At 35.2% G+C, this 26,591-nt stretch overlaps 3 protein-coding genes across 5 annotated transcripts; 1 reads left to right on the forward strand and 2 right to left on the reverse strand.

Annotated features, from left to right (window-relative positions):
* Window positions 1-50: 50 nt before the first annotated feature.
* On the reverse strand, window positions 51-15,963 carry LOC120782066 (hexosaminidase D). Of its 2 annotated transcripts, none has more exons than XM_040114225.1 (8): window positions 15,828-15,963; window positions 2,666-2,809; window positions 2,053-2,613; window positions 1,852-1,995; window positions 1,077-1,774; window positions 824-1,024; window positions 443-752; window positions 51-382 (listed from the first exon to the last, which is right to left on the reverse strand). In XM_040114225.1, exons 2-8 carry the CDS (start codon window positions 2,807-2,809, stop codon window positions 158-160), a joined length of 2,283 nt encoding a protein of 760 aa, XP_039970159.1. In that variant the 5' UTR covers window positions 15,828-15,963; the 3' UTR covers window positions 51-157. The 2 variants fall into 2 exon arrangements, with proteins under 2 accessions (XP_039970159.1, XP_039970155.1); XM_040114221.1 differs by lacking the exon at window positions 15,828-15,963 and adding an exon at window positions 12,483-12,699.
* A 730-nt stretch (window positions 15,964-16,693) lies between these two features.
* Window positions 16,694-22,799, forward strand: LOC120766606 (single-stranded DNA-binding protein 3). 2 transcript variants are annotated; one of them, XM_040092212.1, is made up of 2 exons: window positions 16,694-17,528; window positions 19,312-22,799. In XM_040092212.1, exon 2 carries the CDS (start codon window positions 20,357-20,359, stop codon window positions 21,680-21,682), a length of 1,326 nt encoding a protein of 441 aa, XP_039948146.1. In that variant the 5' UTR covers window positions 16,694-17,528; window positions 19,312-20,356; the 3' UTR covers window positions 21,683-22,799. The 2 variants fall into 2 exon arrangements, with proteins under 2 accessions (XP_039948146.1, XP_039948147.1); XM_040092213.1 differs by lacking the exon at window positions 16,694-17,528 and adding an exon at window positions 19,026-19,044.
* Window positions 22,800-24,969: 2,170 nt separating this feature from the next.
* On the reverse strand, window positions 24,970-26,548 carry LOC120766608. The gene is made up of 2 exons (XM_040092215.1): window positions 25,667-26,548; window positions 24,970-25,568 (listed from the first exon to the last, which is right to left on the reverse strand). The coding sequence occupies exons 1-2, from the start codon at window positions 26,099-26,101 to the stop codon at window positions 25,320-25,322; spliced, it is 684 nt and encodes a 227-aa protein (XP_039948149.1). The 5' UTR covers window positions 26,102-26,548; the 3' UTR covers window positions 24,970-25,319.
* Between the last annotated feature and the right edge of the window lie 43 nt (window positions 26,549-26,591).

Consider the following 26,591-nt stretch of genomic DNA (forward strand, 5'->3'; position numbering starts at 1 on the left):
AATACTATTACAAAGCATTTTAGAAAATGTTAACAGTGTGTGTTCATTGAACATTGAATGGAAATATTTAGAAAAAGTGTTTTAGGCAAGATAAAATATGACTCCTAAAATCTTTATACAATATAATTGTTGAGGCGCTTACGAATGATATATAAAGCTATTGAAGTGACGCATTATCGCAGCTGATATCATTAGAGCAAATCTTGTCTGCATTCATTAAATTAGCAGGAATCAAATTTAGTTGAGCCAGTTCAGCGCTAAAAGGAAGGGGACGTTGTGGCCATACGCGTCGCTGTAACAATCTCTGTCCTTCCAACAACTGTCTTTGCAAGCTGGCAATCATTGGATAAATATTTTGCTCAACAAATTCGACGACGGTGTACTAAGGAATGCGAGATGTGTATATAAAACATGTACATATTTTCATTTCAACTTTGTATACCTCATCAAACACATCAAACATAACCTCGTATGCTTCTCTAGCCATGGCACTTAACTCATTAATGTAGAGCGGAGTATTGTGAGTCACTTCGTATACACGTGAGGGCGAGGAGAAATTATGACGCACGTTATATTCGGACATCCAGGCACTACGGTCCTGTGTATGCAACAAATAATTCTGCAACTCCGATAACTTTTCAAATAGACGCAACGCAAATTTATAGACCATGCTGCCAGGATATGAACAGGCAGAGAATAGCTGACTATGGTGTGAGTTCGGGTGGAGCTCTATCCACGGATGTCCAGACCGCCTAAAATTTAAACGTAAACTTCATTGAAAAGAAGAACAAAAATTATTGTAGCATATGTTAATTTTACCCACCGACTATCCGGATGGAACGCACACTCCAGTACGCGCAATATATCGTTCTCCTTTGGATTTGTAACGAAATAACCTTTCGATACAGTAGACAGCGAGGTGATTAAGCTGGGTATACCAACTGGAAACAATTCGCATAACACTGCGAAGTGGTCGTAACGCTGCCATCCTGTTAATGCTAGACCGCGAATACCTTTAGAGAAACTGTACACAGCAGACATAAAACAGTTTTACATAAAAAATATTTTGCGTTTACCGTCCACTCTCTTTCGCAATGACCGCTAACCATCTCAGATTATTTTCTAAATGACGTTGCAGTGGCGGTATCATTAAACTCTCGCCAAATGCGCCTTTAAAAGCAGATGCCGTCCAAATAGTTGGAAACACTTTTGCGTACATGTCCCATAATTGAGGCTGAATGAATCTGTAAATATCATTGGCATATACCCAAACCATCGGCTCGACGTAGCTACCAATGTGAGCATGCTGCATTTCGCTTAGCATCATGTCGCGTAGCATATCATCCCAGATAACCACCTGGAGTTGAGGCCATCGAGTTCTTACGAAATTAGAAATAGTGGTGACATGGGTGAGAAAAATTTCGTGGCGGCTATGTTGTCGACAACGCATACACTCGCCCATACGCAACACTTCATCACAGCCAATATGGATATGTGTAAACGCGGTGGAGTGTGGTGATGCTTCACCAGCTGATGTACTGCTACTGTTCTTGACCGCATCGGCTATACTTAGATGAAACTCTATAATTTGAGTCAACATATTCTGTATAAATATGATAGAATCATCTTGACTTGGGCATAAAGACTGTGGGATTTCGCGTATTTCACGCAAGTTTTCGAACTCTTGCAGTTTCAAAGCGAACTCAATATGTCCAAATGTTTGTACCAGAGGCATAATAGATAAGCCATGCAGTACAACGCTTGTCAGAAAGTCCTTTAATTTAAAAAATAACAATCAAGGTACTGAACTTACCAACACATAAACAAATACGTTGAAGAATTGTAAATCACCTTCAATTCTTCCACCTTATAAGCATTTTTAGCTGGTAAAGCCTGTAAAATTCCAGTGTACGGAAACATATCTTCGTACTCAATTAGCAGCCCAGTAGCACCTAATGTTTTCAGCATCGGCAACAGTCGTTTTAAAAAACAAAGCTAAAACAACAAAAATGAGTAATGCACTTCTACGTTTTTATTTGGAGAAAGGTAAACCTTTGGCGGCGCACCCTTCAAATCTAGATGCACGAGGCGCTCATTAGGTGGGCGAGGTCCACTCGGTCCGATGCCCGCAATAGTTGGCACGCCCAATCGTAACAATTCATGCTCATATTGTGTCTGTCGCTCAGCTGATGTAAGCAGGCGTTCATAGTCCATGCTGTTCTGTATCTCCGCCATACCGGCGTTACGCACACGTTGCTGGTTCTCAAGTATTTTGAGACGTTCGTCTTCGAAGAGATAGTTGGCACCAAACACGGCAATTTTTTTGTGACGCGACCCCAATAAAAGTGGCTGATCTGTGGTCTCTAGCAGGCCAATTGAAGGCGGACTTTTAGTTGGTTTGACGAAGCGAACTATGCCGGAGTTTTTGCCGGTATGCGCTGCTGCTGGCACAGGTATGCCACCAGTTGGGCGGCGTGCTTGCAGCAACTTGTGATTGACACTAGACGAAGTGTTCTGCTGCTTTTGTTGATAGCGTAAAATACGATTGGCTTGCGAGATTAATTTTTGCAGAAAATACACGTGCTTTTGTGGATTATCAGTTTGTATAAGATGCTAAACAAAGTTAAATATTAACTGATGTTAATAACGATATCAGCAATCTAACATTAATTTCACCATCTATTTGAACATCTCTGCTGTTATAAATGAAAAATACCCAAGTCCAAAGGGCAAACAGCACTAGACTTGAAACGATTAGAATGCCACTGAGTTTACGACGCCAGAGCAAAATAAGGCAATTGGATTGCATCTAGAAATATAATATGTACAAATATATTATATATTTACTATATACAAGGTGCGTTCCAAAGTAAACAGGACTTAAAAAAAACAGAACAAATGGTTTTTACGGCAAAATCAATTTATTTTATTCAAAATGCTTCAATACAGCTTTTTGCAAGGTCCAAAATCATGTCGAACGAGTATTTTAGCTCGTTGGCCGGTATGGCAGCTAGTATGCCGGTGCAAGCCTTTTGAATGGCCTCTGAGCATAACTCTTTCCTTTCAGCGGCAAATGCATTTTTCCGAAAAGAAAGAAGTCGCACGGTTCCATATCAGGTGAATACGGGGGGTGGTTAATGGTTAAAATATGATTTTTGGTCAAACAATCGGTCACAAGCGTCGATCGATCTGAGCAATTTTTGGTCGGCAGTTAATTTGTGCGGAACAAACCGTGCACACACCTTTCGTAAGCCCCATGTTCGGTCAAAATGCGATAAATCGATGTTTTGGAGATGTTCAATACCATTTCCATGAATTTCAATGATGATTTCGGCTGATTTTTGATGAATTCACGCACAGTTTCGATGGAATTTCAGGTGATCACGGATTTTGATTGGCCCACATGTTGATCGTCATTTATGTCCTCACGACCACTTTGAAAACGTTGAAACCACTCGTGCACTCTGCTACGGAATAGGCAATCATCGCCATAAATCATTTGAAACGTTTCGGTAAAAGTTTTACCAATTTTAAAGCAAAATTTAATGTTGGCCCTTTGTTCGAAGCTCATTTTCGCACCAATAACACAAACATACGGACACTTAAAACGCAATAACTTCACTTCCAATCAATGAAATGTCATGAAATTCAAATCACTGGACAATCGATAAAGATAGCAGATTCTAACGCACCATCGACATATAGATGGCGCCACCAGGGGGCGCTAGATTTAAAAAGTCTTGTTTACTTTGGAACCCACCTTGTATTATCTAAATTACCTGTTGCATAACTTATTTCTAAATTCGTGCATTAGTTTAAATACATTTACTTTTGTTTTATTTAATATTTGCTCATTTCTATATTTTTTTATAGAAAATAGTATTGTATATATATACCTAACTACAAGTAATTAATTTGTTTACGTAATTGCTTCCTACTTGTACAAACTAAATAAATCCTCTGCCAGCTTAACGACCTTGACTACACCTAGCTCAATAATCATATTTATAAGTGTTTAACTTGGTTTATTTTCGCGCTTAATAACCTTATTACTGCTTTTTTATGCCTCTCTGTCCTCGGTACGGTTGTTTACCCCGCGGTGTAGTTTTAGGCTACCAAGAGTACCAAATGAGGTAATGGTGTTCGCTCTGTTTCCCCTCACAAGTGGTAGCTGCTGCCACAAGCAGTCGCAGGAAGCTGCGTTTTATAAAGCATGTTAAAAAGAACCTGCCCCAACACGGCATTGAGGCCAACAAGTAGCCTCAAGGGTCTGCACAGCTTGTGAGCACTGGAAACTATATACCTACATACTATATGCATGTATATACATACTTATTACATACGTATATATAGGTACTAATATATATGTAAAGAAAGAAAAATTCATGCAGCCGGTCGACAGAAAGCGCGGAGTTCTGGCATCCAGCAAAATAGCAAAATATAGAGGTGTAGGTGTAGAGTGTTGTTCGATAAGAACGAATCACACGTTCGTGCATGAAGCACACCTATTTATAAAAATGATTTATCTTCCTCAAAAACTGAAATTACATTGGTTTGTTGGTTTATAAACTTCAAGTAACTCAGTTCAAGCTGTTTCGGTGGCAAACCAGAAATATACATTTACATTTAAATATATTTCTTATAAATACTAACTATTTCAATTATACATATTTCGTGTGATGAACAGTTATTCCTTGCTACATGTAAGTTTATATTTTTTTAACGGCTGCACAATTTTACTACAGACTCAAGGTACTTAGTTTCATTTCCTTGAAGCTCTTGCCAATTTATACGAGTACTACTGTATATTCAGCGCGTCAGATGAAACCACTTGAGCTTAGTGTTTTGTTTAAATACAAGTATATCTGGCGGCGCTATGTAATGAATATACGCCTGTACATTAGGGTGGTGATTTACTAGAAATTTTACAATTCAGTAAAAAAATAATTTTCCCATAGCGGATAATATACAGCTTTATATATTGGAAGAGTTCACGGCATGTTTAAGATATCATCAATATTTACTGAATAGAGCATAATTCGCTACAGAGAAACATCTGAAATCGTAAATTTTATCGTATGTTTTAGTGATTACAGTCTGAAATGCCCTCTTTCACAGAAAATGCACACACATATGTATACCATTTGATCAAATTTGACTCGAATTTATATCAATAAGCTGTTTGTTTCCGACACGAAGAGTATGTAGAAAAAGTTAAAGAAATTGTACTTGACAAACATCGTGAAAATATAATTAAATACCTTGTTTGGCTACCCTAATTATACACAGGCATATGTAAGGGGTGCGTAAAAATGTACGCGTGTAGTAAAGTGTTGACAACCTAAAACAAAATCAAATCGACAGCTGACAGTTTAGGCTTAGTAAAAATGGAGCATTCCACGATAGAACAACGTGTCTTCATTACTGAATAATTTCTAGAAATTAATGAAAACTTGGCGGCCGCAGTTCGAAATGCATCCATAACGTCACTGTTTGGCGTGAATTTAATTTAACACCACTAGATTTCTTTGTAAGCAGTTCACGACTTCCGGTCTTAGACCAAGTATCCTCTGGGTGGCCTAAAAACATTCGTTTGAAGTCGAGCTAAAGTGAGGAGGCATCTCTCCTCAGGGCTATGCGCTAGGTTTGGAACCCGCCACGAAAACTACACCTCCAATGAATAAGGTCACACCAGCATCGGATAAGAGACGCCCTTTTCATGAGGATCACTGCAAACGTGTTAAGAATTACGATTTAAGGGCATGCACCTGGAATCTCCGGTCGCTTAATTGGGAAGTTACCGCTGCCCAGGACCAGGACCGCTGAAGGACCGCCGTCCAAGAAGTGCGATGGGCGGGACAAGGACTGACGTATTTACAGCGATGCCCATATAAAGTAGCGCAAATGCGGTGTGGGATTCGTGGTGGGAGAGAGACTCCGTCGCCGAGTCCGGGCATTTACCCCAGTGGATGAAAGTCTAGCCACAATCCGCATCAAAGCGAAGTTCCTGAACATATCGCTCATTTGCGCCCACGCCCCGCGTCGTCGTCCTTGGCGACTTTAACGTCAGGGTGGGCAAAGAAGGTATCTTCGGCACAATGGTCGATAAATTCCGCCTACATATGGGTTGGAGCTGATCGACGTGTCCCGAAATATGGTTATCCTATCTCCAGCATAAGAAAATTAATAACAACGAGCCGTTAGTTCTGCTTTCTTCAAGTTGGACAAAGAAGCGAAGAAATTATGCAGAATAGTCATGGAAAATACCGACAAACGAGTGAGTACATGTACGCAAAGTCGTTGGAGCCATTTGCCCGACACACATACATAAATAACCCTATACTTTATGATTTAATAAAACAAATTGCAATGAAAAGACTAAAAACTCTCTATTTAATACCAATCTTGCGTTTATTTTGGGACACCCTTTACATCTACATAAAGTCATGTGCATATGCTTGTGAAGTTTTTGAGTAAATGTTGAGATGATGACGAATAGCTTGGGTGGCTTTCACCATTGTTTACTTTGCCCCTGATGTGGAGCAGAGACAACGGCGGATGCTTGTTGTTGCAGCGCCTGTTACCAATGTAAAACCACAATGCCACATTCCTATATAAATACGATGGATGCCGTCATCACATGGTTAATAAAATGTGTGTATAGCACCATAATGCACTCGCAAGTATGTGTATGTGTACATGTACTGAGGTATGCTGCATCATGCACAACGCGGTGCGTGAAATGTGAACCGACACCATCGCATTCCGTACATCCATGTTTGAAAAGTTACGTTAGGCTGTAGATTCTTGTGTACTTTTTATCATTTTATGCGCTGGAAACGTGTATAATGAGTGGTAAATGCACTTCGTCTTTAGTCGCGTCGCACAAATTGTTGCAACAAAGAATAAAGACTTTTTTCATAAGTAAAAGGGGCGTATATTCTATGGCGAATAAATGAGAATACTTCTAAGCCAAAAGCTGGGCCTTTGAAAAAAATATAGAAGCAAAGTGAAGTGACAACATTGAAGTATTACTGAAGATAGTCAAATGACAGTATGAAAAGAATCAAACCTTCTAAAAGGAATTTCTGATACAGAACATTTTGCTGTCCAATAATAATTAAAGCTTACCCTAATGAAAATAAAAAGCAGAGAAGAAAGCACTACATATGTCCGAAGAATAAAATTCATTTATTTGACACTTGAAATGTTTGCAGCTTCATGGAATGTATACCATAACCATTTCGCCTCAGCATCTCAACGTTCAGTTGGATAATGAATAGGACATAAATACGCATGCAATTGAATCCTCGCAAATTTGTTGTAATGGAACGAGCACAAAGTAAAACGTGTATAACGCGAGCGAGCAAATGTCACTCTCCATTGAAACTGATTGCTTATGTCAAATCCATTTAGCCGAGCAAACAGATAATCCGCGTACAGGTTTGAAGCTGGTGCATCAACACGCTCCAATAAACAGCCACTACATTAACGAATGCAAAATTTAAGGCATTTAAACTGTGTTTATACTGGGAAAATTTGGTGGCTCTTTATCAGAAATATCTCTTTAGGTAGTGTATTCCATTGAGCAACTCAGTTCGAGAATTGTCTGATATTCCATTTTATTGCTTGACGAAGTAAATTTCTTGCACGCTTGCTTTAGGAATTGAACAGATTACTAATTTTGTTGCAGTAAACTGCCCAAATAAGAATACAAAGCTGGCTTTACAAACGTAATAATAATAAATATTATAACAATCCAAATCAGACCTGATTTGCTGTACTTATAGTATGTCTTAAGTTACCGCGCCTAATGGTGCCTTGTCGTCTGATTGAGTTGCCAACTCTGCAGCTGTCAAGTGAGTTTGGTGCAGATGTATATTAAATACAGTAGTCCATATCCTTCAGTATGCATCCTTAGAAATGGTTTGTAAGTCACTATTCGTTGCAAAGTAACACAATAAAAATGTAACATTGATTTGTAAGACATTCATTCATAGTATCCCTAGCTCAACACATCTTCGTTACGCTCAGACAGTTTTGCAATTGCACATACGAGTATTGGTACAACAATGCGTATAAGTAATCTTTGCCAACCAAGTAGTGTAGTGCTAACTTTTTTGCTGAAACGGAGCTATATTGTGGGAAGCCATGTCAAGACATTTATTTATATCGCATTCCTAACTTTTTATCCATAACCGAACATAACATAACATATAATAATAGAGACTTTTACATATAAGCACATGTAAAGGCATGAGTACCCAGGTATATAAAAAGAAGAATAAAATTAACTACTGCTGCACCGAAGCAAAAATAGTAAGACTGTTCATAATTTTAAAATTCATAATTTATTCTTCAAAATCCATATCGTCCCCCTCAAAGTAATCCCATTTGGCCACAATCCAATTGCTAAAGTCAATTTCCGGAATAGCCTTCAATGCGCGTGGCGATCACGCTAATGTCTTCAATTGACTCAAGACGGTTTCCCCGGAGCATTCGTTTGAGTTGACTGAATAGCCGGAAGTCACACGGAACTTCGGCTCACCTTTGCCACGATATTCGGTCGATTAATCGCATGTTTTGGTGTTGTAAGCATAGATCCAAGACTCATCGCCAGTAATAGTACGTTTCTTGACACCGTGGTAGTCGGGAAGCATTGTTTCACAGACGTTAACACGACGCTGTTTTTCAAAAAAATTTTGTGATTTTGGAACCAATCGAGCTTTCCGATATTCCAAAGATGCCAGTAAGGTCTCGGACTGTTATTCGTCGATTCTCAAGCAGCATTTTCTTTATTTTATTGAAGTGTTGGTCAGCTTTTGATGTTGATGGCCGTTCTGGTTCGTTGCCAACGCGATCTCGACCTTTGAATAATTTGTACCAATAAAAAACACTTGCTCGAGACAAACAATTATCACCGAAGCCTTTTTCCAACACTCTGAACGTTTCGGCAACAGAAATTTCATTAAAGTTTAATGAAACTTCTTTGTTGAATAATTTTACAGTAAACACGGATAATTATTTTGATGTGACATTTGGCATAGTACTGACAGTCATACCAACATATGTAGAAAAAAAAAATTTCCGCGGAAAATTTAAATTAAAGTCTTATTTTTCGCCCATAGTAGTATTTTATTAATAAAAATTGCAGCAATCACTGAAATTTCAAGGGAAATTCTGGCCGAGTAGTTATTAAAATATGCGAATTCAATTGTCTAATTTTTATACCGTTTGTAAGATAGGTCTCTGTATTAATAGTATACTCCTGTCACATGTTGCTACAAAGTTTAATAGTTTTGTTCACCTAAAGGTTATTTGTATTACCTCAAACTAATCGAGATAAATATAGGATTATATAAATAAATGATGGAGATGAAGAGGCAAGTTGAAATCCCGGTGACTGTCGGTCTGTCCGTCTGTTCAAGCGATAACTTGAGTAAGAATTGAGATATCCTAATGAAACTTGATACACGTGTTCCTTGGCAAACCATAAAAAGGAGTTCTTAGACGGGCGTGGCCTCGCCTTCTAAAAGGTTTAATGCACACAACTCCTAAACCACTAAAGATGCAATAACTAGATTTAGTCAAGACATATCCTTTAAGCACCCCTACTAACAATGTAAAAATGAATGAAATCGGATTATAATCTCGCTCACTCCTCATATAACCACTAAAAGCGTGATAAATCAATAAATTTTGCACCCGAGATAGTACGAGAGGGCTTTATAGGATGAGGAGTCAAAATAAGACGATAGGCATTTTGCCGCCCATATTTAGGTAAAATCCAACCGAATTTGCATTCTTTCGACATTCCTATTTTACAGTGCGAAAATGGACGAAATCGAACTACAACCACGCCTACTTCCCATATAACACAATTTTTAACAAAAAAGGTAAATCAAGTTATGCAGCTCATTTGCGTCCTATGCAGGCACTATGCAGACGAAATTATGTAGAATTTTAAAATAAGCCCAAAGGATAAGTATAATGGAGCATATGTGTAAAAGATTGTATTAATAGTTAGAAGCGTAAGGAGGGGAATCACTTAAAAATTTACGAATTGAATCAACCACTCTTGCCCGCCACAAAATTACGGAACTGTAGTACACAGAACATCCGTTCGGTCTACGCTTCGCTTACGCGCATGTTCGCCCACTTTCGTAAGCAACGCCATCACGCTTAAGTAGCAGCGTTTACTATTATATGGCTCAGGACCGAATGCGGAGAGTAGATGCTGTTTTCCATGACGTAGCATGTGTGGCATCAACCACCTTTACCTTTACTTTTGTCTCTCGCATTCGAAATTTCGGTCACTCGCAAATTTGCGACGTTGTTGTTATAATTACTTGCAATTATCGCTGAAAATATTTTAATATGAATTATGATTATAATTTCGTTGGAGCATTATCATTTTGGAGAATGCATCTAGCAATGTAAATCATAAATATAATATATTTACAGTTAAAAGTCAAATTTAACTCACGAATTTTTAGTATTATTTAATTGGTATAACATTATTAATAAAAGTTACTATGAATTATTTCATTTTAAAGAATTTTTTTGTTACTTTTAGAAGGTAGCGAGGGACAATTTTCCAGACCAAGAACTGAAAATTGAAGAGAAATATATTCTTACAGTTTTCTCGCCAATATTCTCCCCTTGTTGTCTTTTATTTATGACCTAGTTGTGGAAAGAAAAGCTTCTGCATTTGAAAAATGCTGCAAAATGCAGTGTTGACCTACAAAATCATGATTTATATGACTGTAAAGCGTTTACCCTCCTCCCAACAACAAACCGATTGCCAATTTGTGTGCCAGCTTGTTAAAGTGACAATTTATGATTTGCATATAATTTATATTTGCAACGATTGTCTTCTTTATTGGTGTTTGCTTACAATTTATTTGCTATTACAATTTGGATTTCATGATCCATCCATGGTTTATCCATCAGCTCATCGGTAGATTTTCTCTATTAGTTATTTTTTACTTAAATACATGTTTAGACTTTCCTCACATCTTGCAAAATCTTCAAGGAGCACACTTAGTATCAAATTAAAATAAAATATTTTTCTCATCCTTTGATAGGTTATACCTTTAAAATACCATACCTAATACGCCATTTTGTCAATTTTTGATTCTTTTCGACTTTAGGGCATTGTACGGACTAGATCTTTCAGTGAAATTTTGTTAGAAGTTTTATCCACGAAGCAGACCGGAATTACTACAGCGGTGGAGGATCGCCACAGATAATGTGTAAATGGAAAAACATTTAATTGTGTCTTCAAAAATTTTTCCGTGTATTATTAAAATGCACAAATATTATCAAAAATTTTTGAAATTTTTTTTATTTCCTAAAAATCGCTATCACACTAGAAAACTATGAATTTTCTAACAGGCTAACGGTATAAATTATATACATAAACGGGAAGTGTCGCTGTCATTGAAATATTTATAAATAGATATATCATACGCCCTGGTGCACAATAATATTGACTATACCACTGTCAATCACGTTTTTATATATTCCAGATAGTAATGTAACTTACATTATATTACCTAAATCATTTTATATATTACAATAACTATTGTCTTCATTCTACGAGAGGAGCTGGAGTTTTATTCAAATATTTTTTTTTTTTTTTTGCAATAACAAATTAACCAATTTTTTAGCAAAAAGTATTATAAAAACTAAAAAAAATTAAATTTTGAAAAACTTTATCGGACTTTACTAAGGAAAACTAATATATAACGAATGGATAATTGAATTTTTGATTTAGGATGATATATCACCAGGTTAAGAGAGGCACCGCAACTCTACTTTTTTCAAGATACATTCGAATAATTTCTGTCATTTCCGTACTTTTATACACCCAACAGGCCACAAATTTGTAACACCCAGAGGGAAACGAAATATCGCAGACCCTATTAAGTATACATATATGTACATATACAAAGTCGGTTTGCCCGTCTGTCCATCTGTGTATACGTGAACAAGTTCCTCAGTTTTTGAGATATCGATCTGAAATTTTGCACACGTCTTTTTCTCACCAAGATGCTGTTCATTTGTCGGAACCGCTTATATCAGATAACTATAATATATAGCTGACATACAAACGGACCGATCAAACTTAAGTCCTTGTATGGGACAACTTTTAATTTGACAAGGTATTTTTACGAAATCGGGCTTTTTTATAATTTCCGAACATATTATTCAGATCAGACCACTATAGCACATAAATTTACCGATCAAAATCAAGATTGTTTATGTTATAAAAAAGCACCCGTGAAGGGTAGTATAGTTTCTGTGCAAACCTTGTTAACGTTTTTTTTGTTTGATATTTCTTCATAAAAATTTTTAACTGTGCCATCACAAAAAATTCACCAAATAAGCATTAAATTAAAGAAATAAGTATATAAATTGGCTCCAACACACATCTAAGTAAATTTTTATATTATAAGTGCCACAAAAGCTTTGTTTACCGTTATTTATTGAAGTGCATCCGTTGACGTATTATTTGTCTTTCACTAAGAATTTTGCTTTAAATTATCACATTTTTAAGCGCCGATTATTATATTTCATTATTATTAAAACATAAATACGAGTGCAAACATACTTCTTCTGAAAACAAACATGTATGTATGAATTCACGCACAAAAACTGAACTCGGTCACAGGTTCTCACTTACCAACTTCGCTGTTAACTGATTGCTACTAATTTGCAGGTCCACTAACAGCATAACAACTACCATCACACATCCTTTTAAAAGCAAAAAAAAAGTAGTAGCTTTGAATAAACAGTGTTGCTTTTTACGTAAGACACAATACTAAACGGGTATTCTCACTGCATTAGGATATTTTGATAATTTAATAAAATTATATTTGAAAAGTCGTAATGTAAATACACAATATGAGAAATACATATGTAAATATATTTGGGGAATTAATTGGAAATTTAAATTTAAAACTAAAGATTAATTTTGATCTTTTATCTTTCATTGTACAATGTACGTTCCAAAGTGAACAGGACTTTAAAAAAAAACAGAACAAATGGTTTTTTTGGCAAAATCAAATTATTTTATTCAAAACAGTCTCCTTCTGCTTCAATACAGCTTTTTGAACGGTCCAAAAGCATGTCAAACGAGTGTTTTAGCTCGTATGCTTATTTAGCCAGTATGCCGGTGCAAGCCTTTTGAATGACTTCTACGTGGCAAATGTATTTTTTCGAAAAGGAAGAAGTCGCACGGTGCCATATCAGGTGAATACGGGGAGTGGTTAATGTTAAAATGTGATTTTTGGTCTAATAATCGGTCACAAGGGTCAATCGTTGAGACGGCGCATTATCGTGCAACAAACGCCAACTTTCATCTTCGCGGAACAAACCGTGCACACAACTTTCGTAACCCCAAATGTTCAGTCAAAATGCGATAAATCGATGTTTTGGAGATGTTCAATTCCATTTCCATGAATTTCAATGATGATTTCGGCTGATTTTTGATGAATTCACGCACAGTTTCGATGGAATTTCCGGTGATCACGGATTTTGATTGGCCCACATGTTGATCGTTATTTATGTCCTCACGACCACTTTGAAAACATTGAAACACTCGTGAACTCTGCTTGGCTTTTTGTTCGAAGCTCATTTTCGCACCGATAACACAAACATACTGACACTTAAAACGCAATAACTTCACCTCCAATCGATGAAATATCATGAAATTCTCACTGGACAATCGATAAAGATAGCAGATTCTAACGCACCAGTCGACACCAGGGGCGCTAGAATCAAAAAGTCCTGTTTACTTTGGAAAGCACCTTGCAGTAGTCGAAGTTCCCACGACAGTCGGGTCCGGAACAGGAACAGACACGGATTTTTGTCAGGCAAGGACTGTCAACTCGGCAGCGTTACTCGAAATTACTTCAATAATGTTTTCTGCTGCAACAACAACAAAGCTATTAGTAACTTTGAAATTATTAAACCTTTACTGACTAACTTCAAAATATTTGTTTTCTTTTTTAAATTTTATTTTGGATATTTTATTTTACAGGGTTTCAGCCTGAACTTTTTAGTGATTCGGATATTGTAAATATTTAACTTTCATAATCACCACATTCTATAGATATGTATTTACCCACAGTTTATAGATTTGCCTATGGAAATGAAAAAAACTTCATTTTCGTAGAAATAAATATTTTTTTATTTCTAATTTATTCGAAAGATAAAAAAAAAACTAATACAAACAATAAAGGATAGAAATAATAAGAAATAAATAAATAAAACGCCGAAATACAATACTAAATGTTGGTAACCGTCAGTTACAAAAATTTTTACAACAGAGTAAAATGCAAATGTTCTCATGAGATAAACTCCATAGCGTACGATATGTAGCGGTTACATATCTCTACATAGAAATATTTTTTTATGCAGGATTCCAATCTGTTCATTCCAGTTGATAAACCTAATATACCTAACCCAGTCAACTGTAAAAGTTGGGTAGATGATTTTGGGAATTCACTCTGAACTCTTGGTACGTTTTGCGGCAGATACTACGCGGCAGATACTACGCGGGTATGTTCAACCCACCATGCATAAGCACTTTTTCACCACGAGTTAAATGGTATACTCGAACAAAAAATATACATTTTTTTACATAGGCAGGCGGGTTAAATCGGGTGCATAGACGGCTTTAAAGTTGAACGTCAAGTCAGCTGATTTTAGAAACTGACTCAAACAGCGCTCCCGTATTGCTAATTTTTTTCCAAAAATATCACTATTTACCAAAATCTATTATATATACGTTTACAATCTAATTTTTCAGCTAATTAAAAGATGTGAACGTGAATCAAATAAATATAAAATAAGTGTACTATAATATGTAGCTACTGTTTGTTAATATTGAAAACATATAGAAACGAAAACAGTTTCGTTTGGAAGCCCTCAAATTAACTGCATGCAGAATAAACCTCGAGTGGAATATTTGCCGTTTATGTCTATAGGCTTTACCCTAGTAGGATATAAACGAGTAAAAATGAAGAATTTTACTATGTATTTACTCTGACAGAAAATTTCTATGAATGCTTTTGTATGAGCACGGTCAAATCGAAGCGAAACGAAGCAAGGTGAAGCACAATGTTGGTGAACTCTCACTTTTTACGCTTTGCCAAGCAACGGTTTGCTTTTTATTACAGATAAACACTAAAAACAAAGCGTTCATTTTGGCATACCTTCTGCTTTGTTGTTGAAAGTATGAATTGTCAAGCAAAGCGAGCAAAGTTGTATGTGAATGGTCCATTACGCTCTCAATTTTCCCTTCTATTTATAAAAAGGGCACATAATGAAAGAGCTAACAAATGGAAAGAAGTTTCTAATCCTTTTTTTACTTTTATTCGAAAGCTCCGAATTTATGTTGAAAACGTTTTCTAACAGTTGTGAGGAAACAAAGCACACATTTTAAAGAAGATTTGGTGCAATCTTAATAGTATTGAATAAATTTTTGATTTCTGACAAAATATTTGATACCGAACATTTATGGCATCCGTGAAATACTTGTAAACGCATTACTTTGGAGTTTTTTTTTTAAGACAAATCTTAAACTTCAAGCAGTGCACTGGTAATTATTCTGCCGGCTATTTATTTCGTAAATATTACTTGACAACCCTGCAACATGAGCTTTTAAATGAGGCGTCAGACACACTTTGATTTTATTGATTTTATGCGAAACTATTTCATGCACATTTTTATTATTGTGCAATGCATGCTTACAAGAAGAGTACCAAAATTAATTTCATTGATTAATATTAATTTTCATTAAAAATAAAACCACTCACCTAAAAAACACCTCACATGAAATTAACGATTAAAACAAACTATCGAAAATGCAGCACTTGTTATGAGAGAGCGTGAGAAAAACACTCTCAAGTAAAACGGAGAGAAGTTCGTAAAACCATAAACTCGGAAGAGGGAATTGAATATTTATTATTTGGACGAAGAAATGAAAGCGGCGGGAGCATCTGAAAAGCAAAGCGGAGTATCTTGCATAAAAAAATGGATGAAAAGGATGAAATTGTAATTCAAGTGTGAACTGTTCAGAATAATAAGAGTTAGAGAGAGATGACACCTATATACAAAGAGGGGAGTAATATGGTTCCTATTGAAATGTAAAGGAAAAGATGCCTGGTGCTAAGGTAAAAGTTTAGTGTCAAAGCAACTGAGTTGCCAAAAGTTTCTGAGTTAAAATTATAAATGGCGTAATTATCATAATGTTTACAACTCAAAAAACTTTTTTTGCACCAAAATTTTCGCAATTTTTATCCGTAATTGTACTAAAAGTAACATTAAACTGCTTTTATTAACAGATCTATCCACATTTTTTGACATACATAAATGTGTTTCCATTTATGATCATCTCTAAAGTCTGTCTTTAGCATTTTATTAACTTAAATTTAAAGCCCATCTTTGAATATAATATTTTAGCACAGGGTTTTAAGCTGTACCGTAAACGCTGTAATCAGTTTTTTGAAATTGGTTCTAAATTTTTTAAAAAGTAAATTGCACATTAATATTTTATGTTTGATATTTGGATAGTTATACAACGCGTTATAGGGGTATCAACATAATCATTAGGATTTATTTAATATTGGCAACTCTGAATATGTGTGTCGTATTGCAGTATATAATAGCCATTTAATAACGCGAGACACACTTGTAATGAGAAGTTGGAATTGAATTTATTAGTTTTTGACGGTGAAAAACGTAATATTTTGTATTAAATTATAATTAATAAAATTCGAATAGTAATACAACAATTTGAGCTTAAAATGGAAGTGAACGAAGATGCAATTGTGTCTGAAAATTACTTGTGAAAATCTACGGGAAAATTTTCAAGTAAAGCGAATAGAATTTTATGGAAATAGAGCAATAACGATAGAAGTAAAGAAGAAGAGGCGATTTAAGAAAGAAGCGGTGACAGAGACAGCAGCTAGAGTGAGAGAAAGGTGATTGCGAAAAATCGAAAAGAAGAAAAAACAGAAACAGTGAACACACAAACAACAAAAAGTCAGCAACAAAAATGACAATTCGGCAGAGACGTCGACAGTGTTGATTGCAAAGTCGGCGACGACGACAAAATGTTTGGTCGGCGTACGTGTGTGAATGAAGAACAGCGTAAAATATAAGAAACACCATTCATTTAAAAGCAGTGTTATAAAGTTTTGATTAAATATAATTCATTCAAAGAAAAACAAACTTCATAAAAAGATAAAATCGTAAAAGTGTATTGAATAAAATTTTTAATATTGGAAAATACATAAAATCTAAAGTAGTAATTAAAACAGAAAGAAGAAGCAACAAAGTGTATTAAGGAAAAGAAACAACAAATTACCGAAAGCTAGTGGATCCTCTCACACACAGTTTTATCACGTAAAAACGAACTTGGAGCGTAAAGCAAACGTGAAACATTAAAAATCTGGGTACAGCAGCCAGATTCGGTGTGTATATTTCCAGTGGTGTTGTGCAAAGCAAAGCAAATAGTAAGTGTATAACAAAACGTTTCTTGATAGGTGGACGTAACATCAACAATGTAACGTGATGGAATATCGCTTCCATTTATGCGTGTCTTAAGTCCTTTATTGTTTTGCTTTTCTCTTATGTGTTTATATATGCATTTAGCTGGAGATCCTATTAATTTATTACAACTTATGATTTGATCATCATAACCATTAAACAGCTGGAATGGAAGTTAGAGAATTCACAAATGCAGAAATAAATATGGCAAAAATAAATGTTTTTAACTCATTATTCTGTTGAGAATAGAGTAAATTGAAATTTTACTGTTACATTTGGGGTACGAACTTTCAAAATATAGCACATAATTATAATTCAAATTGTTTAATATTATCGAATCTTGATATTTTTATTTCGGACGATCCAGCACCAAGTTATGAGGAGCACCGAGAAACCTACTTTTTCCAAACGTTTTAAAGTAATTGCTGCCATTGGCGTATTTTTTAATATATCTCCATGAAAACAACACACAATTTTTCAAATGTCACTATTAGTGTGCAATTAGTTTTTAAAAATAGATTTTAACTGTTTCGAAAAATGTGCCATTTTACAAGAATTAACCCTACTCTCCTGCCAAAAATATTATCAATAAAAATTATATGATTTAACAGAAATGTTCTGAAAGTAATGGCTCATTGTGCAGAGAGAGAAGGTGGCAATGGGAATTTGTTGGCGGATTCTAGACTTGAAATGAGTAAATTATTATTGTTTGAATCAATTTCAAACAGAGTTCAGGCATATCTTGGTGAAAGCGGAGTTCCAAGCTTATTAAATTTAATGTTTATATACACATATTAATTATATGGTAAAATTTTAATCGAACGGATCTATAAATTTCTTCTCTTTTCAATTAATCATTAGTATTCTCGTTTGCAGGTTAATAAGTTCTTTATTTTGTTAATATTTCCGATTAGTAGACCGATTGTGGTATTTATGTCGGTTGGTATGAAAAAAAATTAAGCCAATTTTATTTACCACATTGCCACAAATCCGCGCCAAGAAGGTACATACGGACATCCGTATGTTTTAAAATTATTAAAAAACAATTTTTGAAACGCTCAATTTCATTCTTGAAATATTAGTTTATAAACAGTTTTGGTATCACAGTATGAAGCTGGTGTTGCTCCTTTAGGCAATCTAGTACAGCTAATTTAATGTTTTGTAAGCTTTATTTCTTTTTCTTGCATAAATGTACCTAAATATGTTCGAACACATTAAATATGCCTGAATTGCGATTGCAATTGTGGTAGTGCACCGAAGCGCATCTTTAGTAATAAAACGAAAATCGATTACTCTTCAAGTGCAAATCTGCTCATCAAGTCTCGGATTCGCGCATACGACAGAAGGTTGCAGCCTCAGCTTTATTATAGCGGCGTTAGCATCAACGTAAGCGCAAGTCCTCGGATTCTCGCCACCTTCTACTTGTCCTCATGGTTTTTGCGCCCGTTCGACATGGCAAAGTGTTTGTTGATCGCGATGAAGGTACAACGGGTAGCGTAAACGCACCTTGCGTTGTCCCATCCTCCGCCCCTTCACGTTCTCATGTCATGCGCTCTTTTATTGTAGTTTCTCATTCTGCTACAACAGTATGCGACGGCGGCATCGTCATCACAACCATCATCACTAACTTCGCCGTCATCGCATGCTGAACAGTTTGTCAATTCCTTCATTATACTGTTTTTACATTTCAATTTTTATTTTTATTTTTGACTTACTATCTCCTTTTTCTTTTTTGGCTATGTGTTTCAGGTTGTGTGCTGGTTTCTGTGTTATTTGTATTTTGAACGTATCAGCAGCAGAGGCAACAATACAAAAACAGCATAGGTACAATAGCGGCAACGGTAGCAGCGCAGTCACAGCAACATTTATAATAATTGTGCACGAGTGTATCAACGACTGCGACGACGACGACTGCTGTTTCAGAGATTCAAACATACGCGAGCACAATTATTAGCGCAACGACGTTTATTTAGTGAAGTGGTTGGAAAAGCAGAAGAAGCGGCAGAAGTAGCAACAAAAGCATACAAAATAAAGAAAAAACGGTAAAAAGAAGAAGCAAGCATGGCAAACATGAACTAAATTTTGCATAAGACGAGAAACGAGCATTTTGATTCTAAAAAGTTCACTTCGATATGTGTTTTTGCAAATAATAGTAAAATAAAAAAAAGAAGCTAATATAAAATATAGTTTGTGCGGAGCATAGAAAATAGTAAAAAAGGAATCAAATTAATACCAGTAATAGTAACATCAGCAACAGTATTGAATTTACTGACATGGTATTGTGGAAGAAGAAGCAGATGTGACTACAGAAAAGCAAAAACACGAATACAGGAGGACGAGCGAAACGCACAAATTACCCACGAAAGCAACTGATACAACAGAAAGTACATTAAATATGCTGAAAGTCAAAAAAGAAAAGAGAATGACTGCGTGAGCTTCGCAGTGGCGGCGAGCGCCTATTAAATTTGTACGGTGGCCTCAAAACTTAAAGAAATAGAAAAAAGTAAATGGAAACAGATTAAGAATATTATATGTAATAGTGAAAAAAGTGAGAAAAAAAATAATATATATATACTCTATATATATATATAATAATCTAAGAGACACTAAATTTGGAAATTAGAGAGTCGAATACCGGTAAGCAGTGTTTTAAATTTTAAACCACTGCGAGGGAAAAAACAAGGCTCTGATCGAATTCCGACAATATTTATAAGATTAGTTAAAGTAACTGATCCAAAAATACTAAACAAGAGTTGAAAGTAAGAAAAAACCGCGCAACACATCACAACAGAGAATGTATGGAAAGGCGAAGACATCGTCAGTGCCATCAGATGCACAGGCACGTGAAAAATTGGCACTATATGTTTATGAATACCTGTTACACGTTGGCGCCCAGAAAGCAGCTCAAACATTTTTATCTGAAATTCGGTGGGAGAAAAACATTACGTTAGGTGAGCCACCTGGGTTCCTACACACGTGGTGGTGTGTGTTTTGGGATCTCTATTGCGCCGCGCCAGAACGGCGAGATCAATGTGACCATTCATCAGAGGCTAAGGCCTTCCATGACTATGGTTTTGTTAGTTCCGGCTATGGAGTAAATGGAATTGGTCCCGGTGGACCGCATAGTGCTGGTGGTCCAGCTCCTAGTCCACTGGGTCAAATGCCACCAGGTAGTGAAGGTCCGATGGGGCCAGGTGGTCCAATGGGTCCTAATTTCTTTCCAAATTCTACAATGCGACCCTCACCACCCACTCATGCGTCGAGTCCACAACCGCCACCATCACAAATGATGCCGGGACAACCGCCATTTATGGGCGGTCCGCGATATCCTGGAGGACCACGTCCTGGTGTGCGCATGCAAGGCATGGGTAATGAATTTAACGGTCCTCCTGGTCAACCCATGATGCCGAATAGTATGGATCCAACGAGACCTGGAGGTATGGGCCCCATGAATCCGCGTATGAATCCTCCTCGTGGACCAGGTGGAATGGGTCCTATGGGGTACGGTGGGCCTGGAGGCATGCGAGGCCCTGCTCCAGGACCGGGTGGAATGCCACCTGGTATGGGTATGGGAGCGGGTGGACGACCGCCTCAGTGGCAACCAAACGCTACAGCACCAATGAACGCTTATTCATCATCTTCGCCAGGGAACTATGGCCCTGGACCTGGTTCGAATGGACCACCTGGTCCAGGAACGCCGATTATGCCATCACCCCAAGATAATACCCAAGCTGGTCCAGGCGGTCCTGGCGATAATATGTACTCGATAATGAAACCTGAATTTCCAATGGGTGGTGGACCCGATGGTGGTGGAGGAGGTCCGGGTGGTATGGGTCCTATGGGCGGGGGACCTAATTCAATGGGTCCTGTACTTAATGGTGGAGGTGGAGACGGTACTGGATTAGATGGCATGAAAAATTCGCCAGCAAATGGAGGTCCGGGAACGCCTCGTGAAGATTCTGGAAGTGGAATGGGAGATTACAATTTGGGCGGATTCGGTGGTCCGGGGGAAAATGATCAAAATGAATCAGCAGCTATACTAAAGATAAAGGAGAGTATGCATGAAGAGGCCAAAAGGTTTGAAAAAGACTCGGAACACCCGGACTATTTTATGCAATAACAACATAGTAGCAACACGGCCACGACGCACACGACAGCGGCAGTAGCTGCAGCGGCGGCAGCTTTAGGAGCAAATATATTGAGCGGTCAAGCTGCAGCCGTTTCTCAAAATCTTAGCACCAGTAACATTAGCAACACTAGTGGCAACAACAATCTCATCAACAATGCCAACAATAGTAGTCCCCCAGCATTAACGCCGCATTTCCATAAGGAACTTAATTTTTAAAGAAATAATTTTCGATTACCATTAACATCAGAAAGAGAAAGATCATACAAATTTATATATATATACAGTTATGAGTAAAACGCACTTTTTACTTATCAAAAACAGTTTATAAATAATCCAAATTCAGATCCAAGAAATGTAATTTATCCGGGATCTTTAATCGATGGGTCTGTCTTCTTCCGCAGACAACGCGCCAATAACGCGGAAAAATCTTAAATTAAGGGAGCTACCCAAATTGATCCTCGAGTAACTTTTACTTTGAAAAATTTGCATAAAGTATTAAGATTGTACAAAATAAAAGCGCAATTAAATATATCAATAGATACCGTGGACAGTTGATTTTACAAATCAAATAAAAGATAATTCATTTCGAATGTGGAATTTAAGGTGGTCAAGATATCGAAATTATACAAATATGCAACAAGAATCCTACATCCCTGTCTTTGATTCATTGCTAAGCATGAAGCAAATATAAAACAACATGAATAGAAAAAGATCAGTAAAGACATGTTTTTTTTTTGTAAAAAAATATACATACATTTACCAATAATTGTTAATCCTAAAATGATATGGTACTTATTAAAGCGAACTTAAACTGTATAATATTTAACATAAACGACTACATATTACTAAATGCTAAACGCAGATATGTTAAAATATAAAAACTTATAGCTATTAAAAGATTGCACCTATGAGGAAATACTTTAATGGAAAAATCGTGCATATGTAATAGTATTTAGAGTAAACGCGGTAAATGCAGCATTACAGTTGTAGATGCTGCATAAGCTGCTCACCCATAAATATACGTGTATAATATACTAAAATATGGAATATGTAAAATATATATAAATAAAAGGTGTATAACAATTATTTGTCAGAAGCAGCACTCGAATTTTATAAAGTCTCTGTTTTTTGGTTGCATTAAGTATATAACAAGTGATCAAACGTCGAAAGAGGAGAGAAGCGTGGACACCACCTAACAAATATCGAAATTTCACAAATTGAATGCAATGCTGCGTAAAACGAATAAGTTCTCCTGTAATAGTAATACAATTATTTTTTTTTTCGTTCAATAAAATAATTAAGCTTTTATAAATCAAAACTAGTGCTCAGCACATATTCAAATTAATTGGGCACAACTGTACACCCAAAGTAAATTTTTATTTTAATTTTTTTTTGGGTAGTAATTGATACAATTTTAAATGATTTTTATATGAACATATGGGCATATTTTAATAAGTGTGGCAGGAATAATTATATGGTTTAAATGTGAACTTATGTTCTATATTTATTTATTTTTGCTTTCATTGAAAGTTTTTATTTAGCTTAACTTTCGCTTTCATCTAAAATTTTTAATTAGCTTAACTAGAAAAATTGCAGTCAAAGTTTTTATGTAGAAAAAGTAAATTTGCTGGTTAATTGGTAGATTTTTAAAATAAAAATAGTCTCGCCTTTTACTTTAAATGAAATATGCGTTTTTTGCGGAGAAACGAAATATACGAAGTTCCATTCTTTTTTTATATGTCTTTATATATTAAGTTTGATAAATTCAATATTCCAGATTCTGAAGAGTTTCAATAACTTTAAATATTTAAATTTCAATCAATTTTAAAGTAGTGCATTCATGACAAAACATCACGTGCTTTTCATAAATTTGTTTTTAGAATCATAGATACATATGACTTTACCCTAATTGATACATTATTCAAAGTAATTCATAATTTGAAACAAATTACTGTTGAAGGTGTCACAAAAGATCTTACAAGTGCTATCAATAGTGGTGGTGTGCCAGCGAAAAATATGCAATTAGACAAAAATCTTTCTTTAGTTCGCATATAAAAATATGTAAAATATATGTTTAAATCTATTCAAATGCTATATTATATATGCGTAAATGCAGATTTAGTATTGAATGAGTGATTTTATGCGGCTGAGGGGAAAATAGAATCATCCCATATACACGTACATATGTAGACATAAATATACAAATATTTCTATAACTATGCTTATATAGCGATAAATATACATATAAGCTGCATGTGTATATATACCAATATATAACGCATTATTGTACAAAAATTCAAATTATATACACAGCATATGTAATTAAATAAAATATTTACTTATATATAAAAAAATAATTATTATTTCAAAAGATAGCACATTACAACTTAAAAGTCTTTATAGTTATCATTAGAAGAAGGGAAAGCAAAGAATAAATAAAATATATAAAAAAAAATATAAAAAGCGAAAAACACTTAAAAACAAAAAATGGTTGAATAAATTAGTTAATAAGTACAATGTAAGTAATGAAATATGAATATCTATTATGTAGGCATGTATTGTACAATATTTATACATGGATTATTGATCATTGTTCTTACATGTATGTATGTAGTATTTTCATCACGTTTCTTTTTTTTTTTTACTTCTGTGTCCTTAGAGCGGTTTAGTCTTAATTTTAATGTTTTTCATATCCCAAAAATTAGGGTTAGTCCTATTTGATGTATTAATTTTATTTTATGAATCAAAACAGATAAATCAAAACACATGCATTACAATGGTATTAAAAAGAGTGTTTCGTTAATTGCATCACTTTTGAAATACATATACACATTTTGTATTTATAAAGGTAAAGTTGATTGAAATTTTATTAGTATCTGAAATTAATTTGTAGTTGCATATTTCAACAAATATTTAATCGAAAACCACTAAAATCGTTTTCGACAAATGCAAAATAATGAAAATATTAATTTCTAAATTTTATATTATAAGCTTAAGATAAAAAATAAAATACCTATATAATCATATATGAAATAAAAATTTGCATATGACAAAATTGTGTGAAAGAAGGAATGTACAATGAATGCACACTTTTATGCGATTAATGTCATTGTAATTGACGATGATGAATGTGATCATCGTGGTAATATTTCGTGATGAGTATATGAATTTTGATGCAGTTTGTATGAAACGATAAATAAAACCGCAGTTGCAAATATTAAAAAAAAACAACAATTAACAATAAATTATGAGTAAAAACGAATTATTGAAATGTGGTGGTGAATTATGCAAATATGTTTAAAATAAGTATTTTAGTGTTAATTATATACAATTTGCAAATGGCATAATAACATAACATATGAAAAACTATAAAAACGTGAAAATGATGAATAAAGTTTTAAAACAAAAGTATTTGTAAAAAGTAAAAAGAAGCATAATTTTGTTTTATTACCTATGAGCTGTTGTAGCACTGCAACACTACTTTGATTTTATGATAACACAATTTAATTTTGAACACAACGTGTGCAAAAATTAAAGTTTTATTTACAAATTTCGTCGTAATATACAAATATAAGAAATAAAATATGTTTTATAGAACATTCTACTTTTTACTACTTTCGATAAATACTTAATGTACCCCGAAACGTTCAAAAGTACTTTGAATACTTGTGCTTCGTTGGCGGACGTTTCTATGTGGCATTAATAGGGCGTGCCGGCTGCCGCTCGGTACACAAAATATGCTTCCACTGCGTTGAATTTTATTGGTAAAAATATTGTTATTATTCGCCGGCAGTTCAATTAGATCGGGCAAACTATCGTTGTGTCGCGTCACTATGAACGTATCCTCCAGGCAGATAGTGTTGGCACGATTTGTACTCTTAAAAAAAACGCAGTATAAACATAAAATCACATAGTTATACTTTTACACACAAGTATGTATTTATAAATACGTATCTAACAACTTTTTTTACTCACCCAACGCTCCAAATCACAAAAACTTATTTCGTCGCCACTAGTGGAGGGCAATGATAAGTCAAACCGACCATAAGTTGGCAAAGTGGCATCTGTTATGTCGGTTGTTGGAGTACCAGTTGCATTTTCGTGTAAACATTCATTGTTATTGGCTACACACGATTTAGACATGGACTTAGGAACACGTAAATACAATCCCCGATTAGTGGAAAATAGAACAGGTGTTGTAGATTTTGTTTCCTTTATTTGTTGATTTTGATTACTGCTGTTGTCGGTGTTAGTTTGAGCGCATCCAGATTTTTCAATATTTTTAGTTCGAAAAGCACTTATGAAGTTTTCATTTTTTGCAAGTTTTCGAGTAGAGGGTGGTGTTTGTGAAGATTCATCACTGTCGGATACTGCTGATGTACAAGGGTTTCTCCAATTCCAAGGTGCCATCCAATAAAATTATTTGTATTTATTTTATATAATATTATTTCTTCCTTGCATACTTTTTATTTTATATTGATTTATCTACTTGTCTTTTGGCGTTCAGTGTGTGGTAAAAGTATAAAATATTGCCAAAAATTTGTTAGTTAGCAGCGTGAGTGATTTTGCTAATGGTTATTCACTGTGCGAAGACCGAAATGTTTGTTATGCGAAAATGAAGTTAAGAAAAATATGTATGTGTGCATATACGCTTAACAGCGCTTACCCCTTGAACTTTGTTGATATTCTGATGTATAACTGCTAACATATAAGCTATCCTGAGTACTTTCGGAAACTCCTATAGCAGTATTATTACAAAAAAAAGCATATTTGTGTGGGTGTAGTGAATTATTTGTTTGCCTTGGTAACGTACAATGTTTGTCCATATTAGCAAAATTTTTTTATAATGGAAAATATTGTACATATTTTCTTTCCAATTATTCTACTGTTAATCTTAATA

Source organism: Bactrocera tryoni, chromosome 1 (assembly GCF_016617805.1).
Source record: "Bactrocera tryoni isolate S06 chromosome 1, CSIRO_BtryS06_freeze2, whole genome shotgun sequence".
Taxonomy (NCBI): Eukaryota; Metazoa; Arthropoda; class Insecta; order Diptera; family Tephritidae; genus Bactrocera; species Bactrocera tryoni.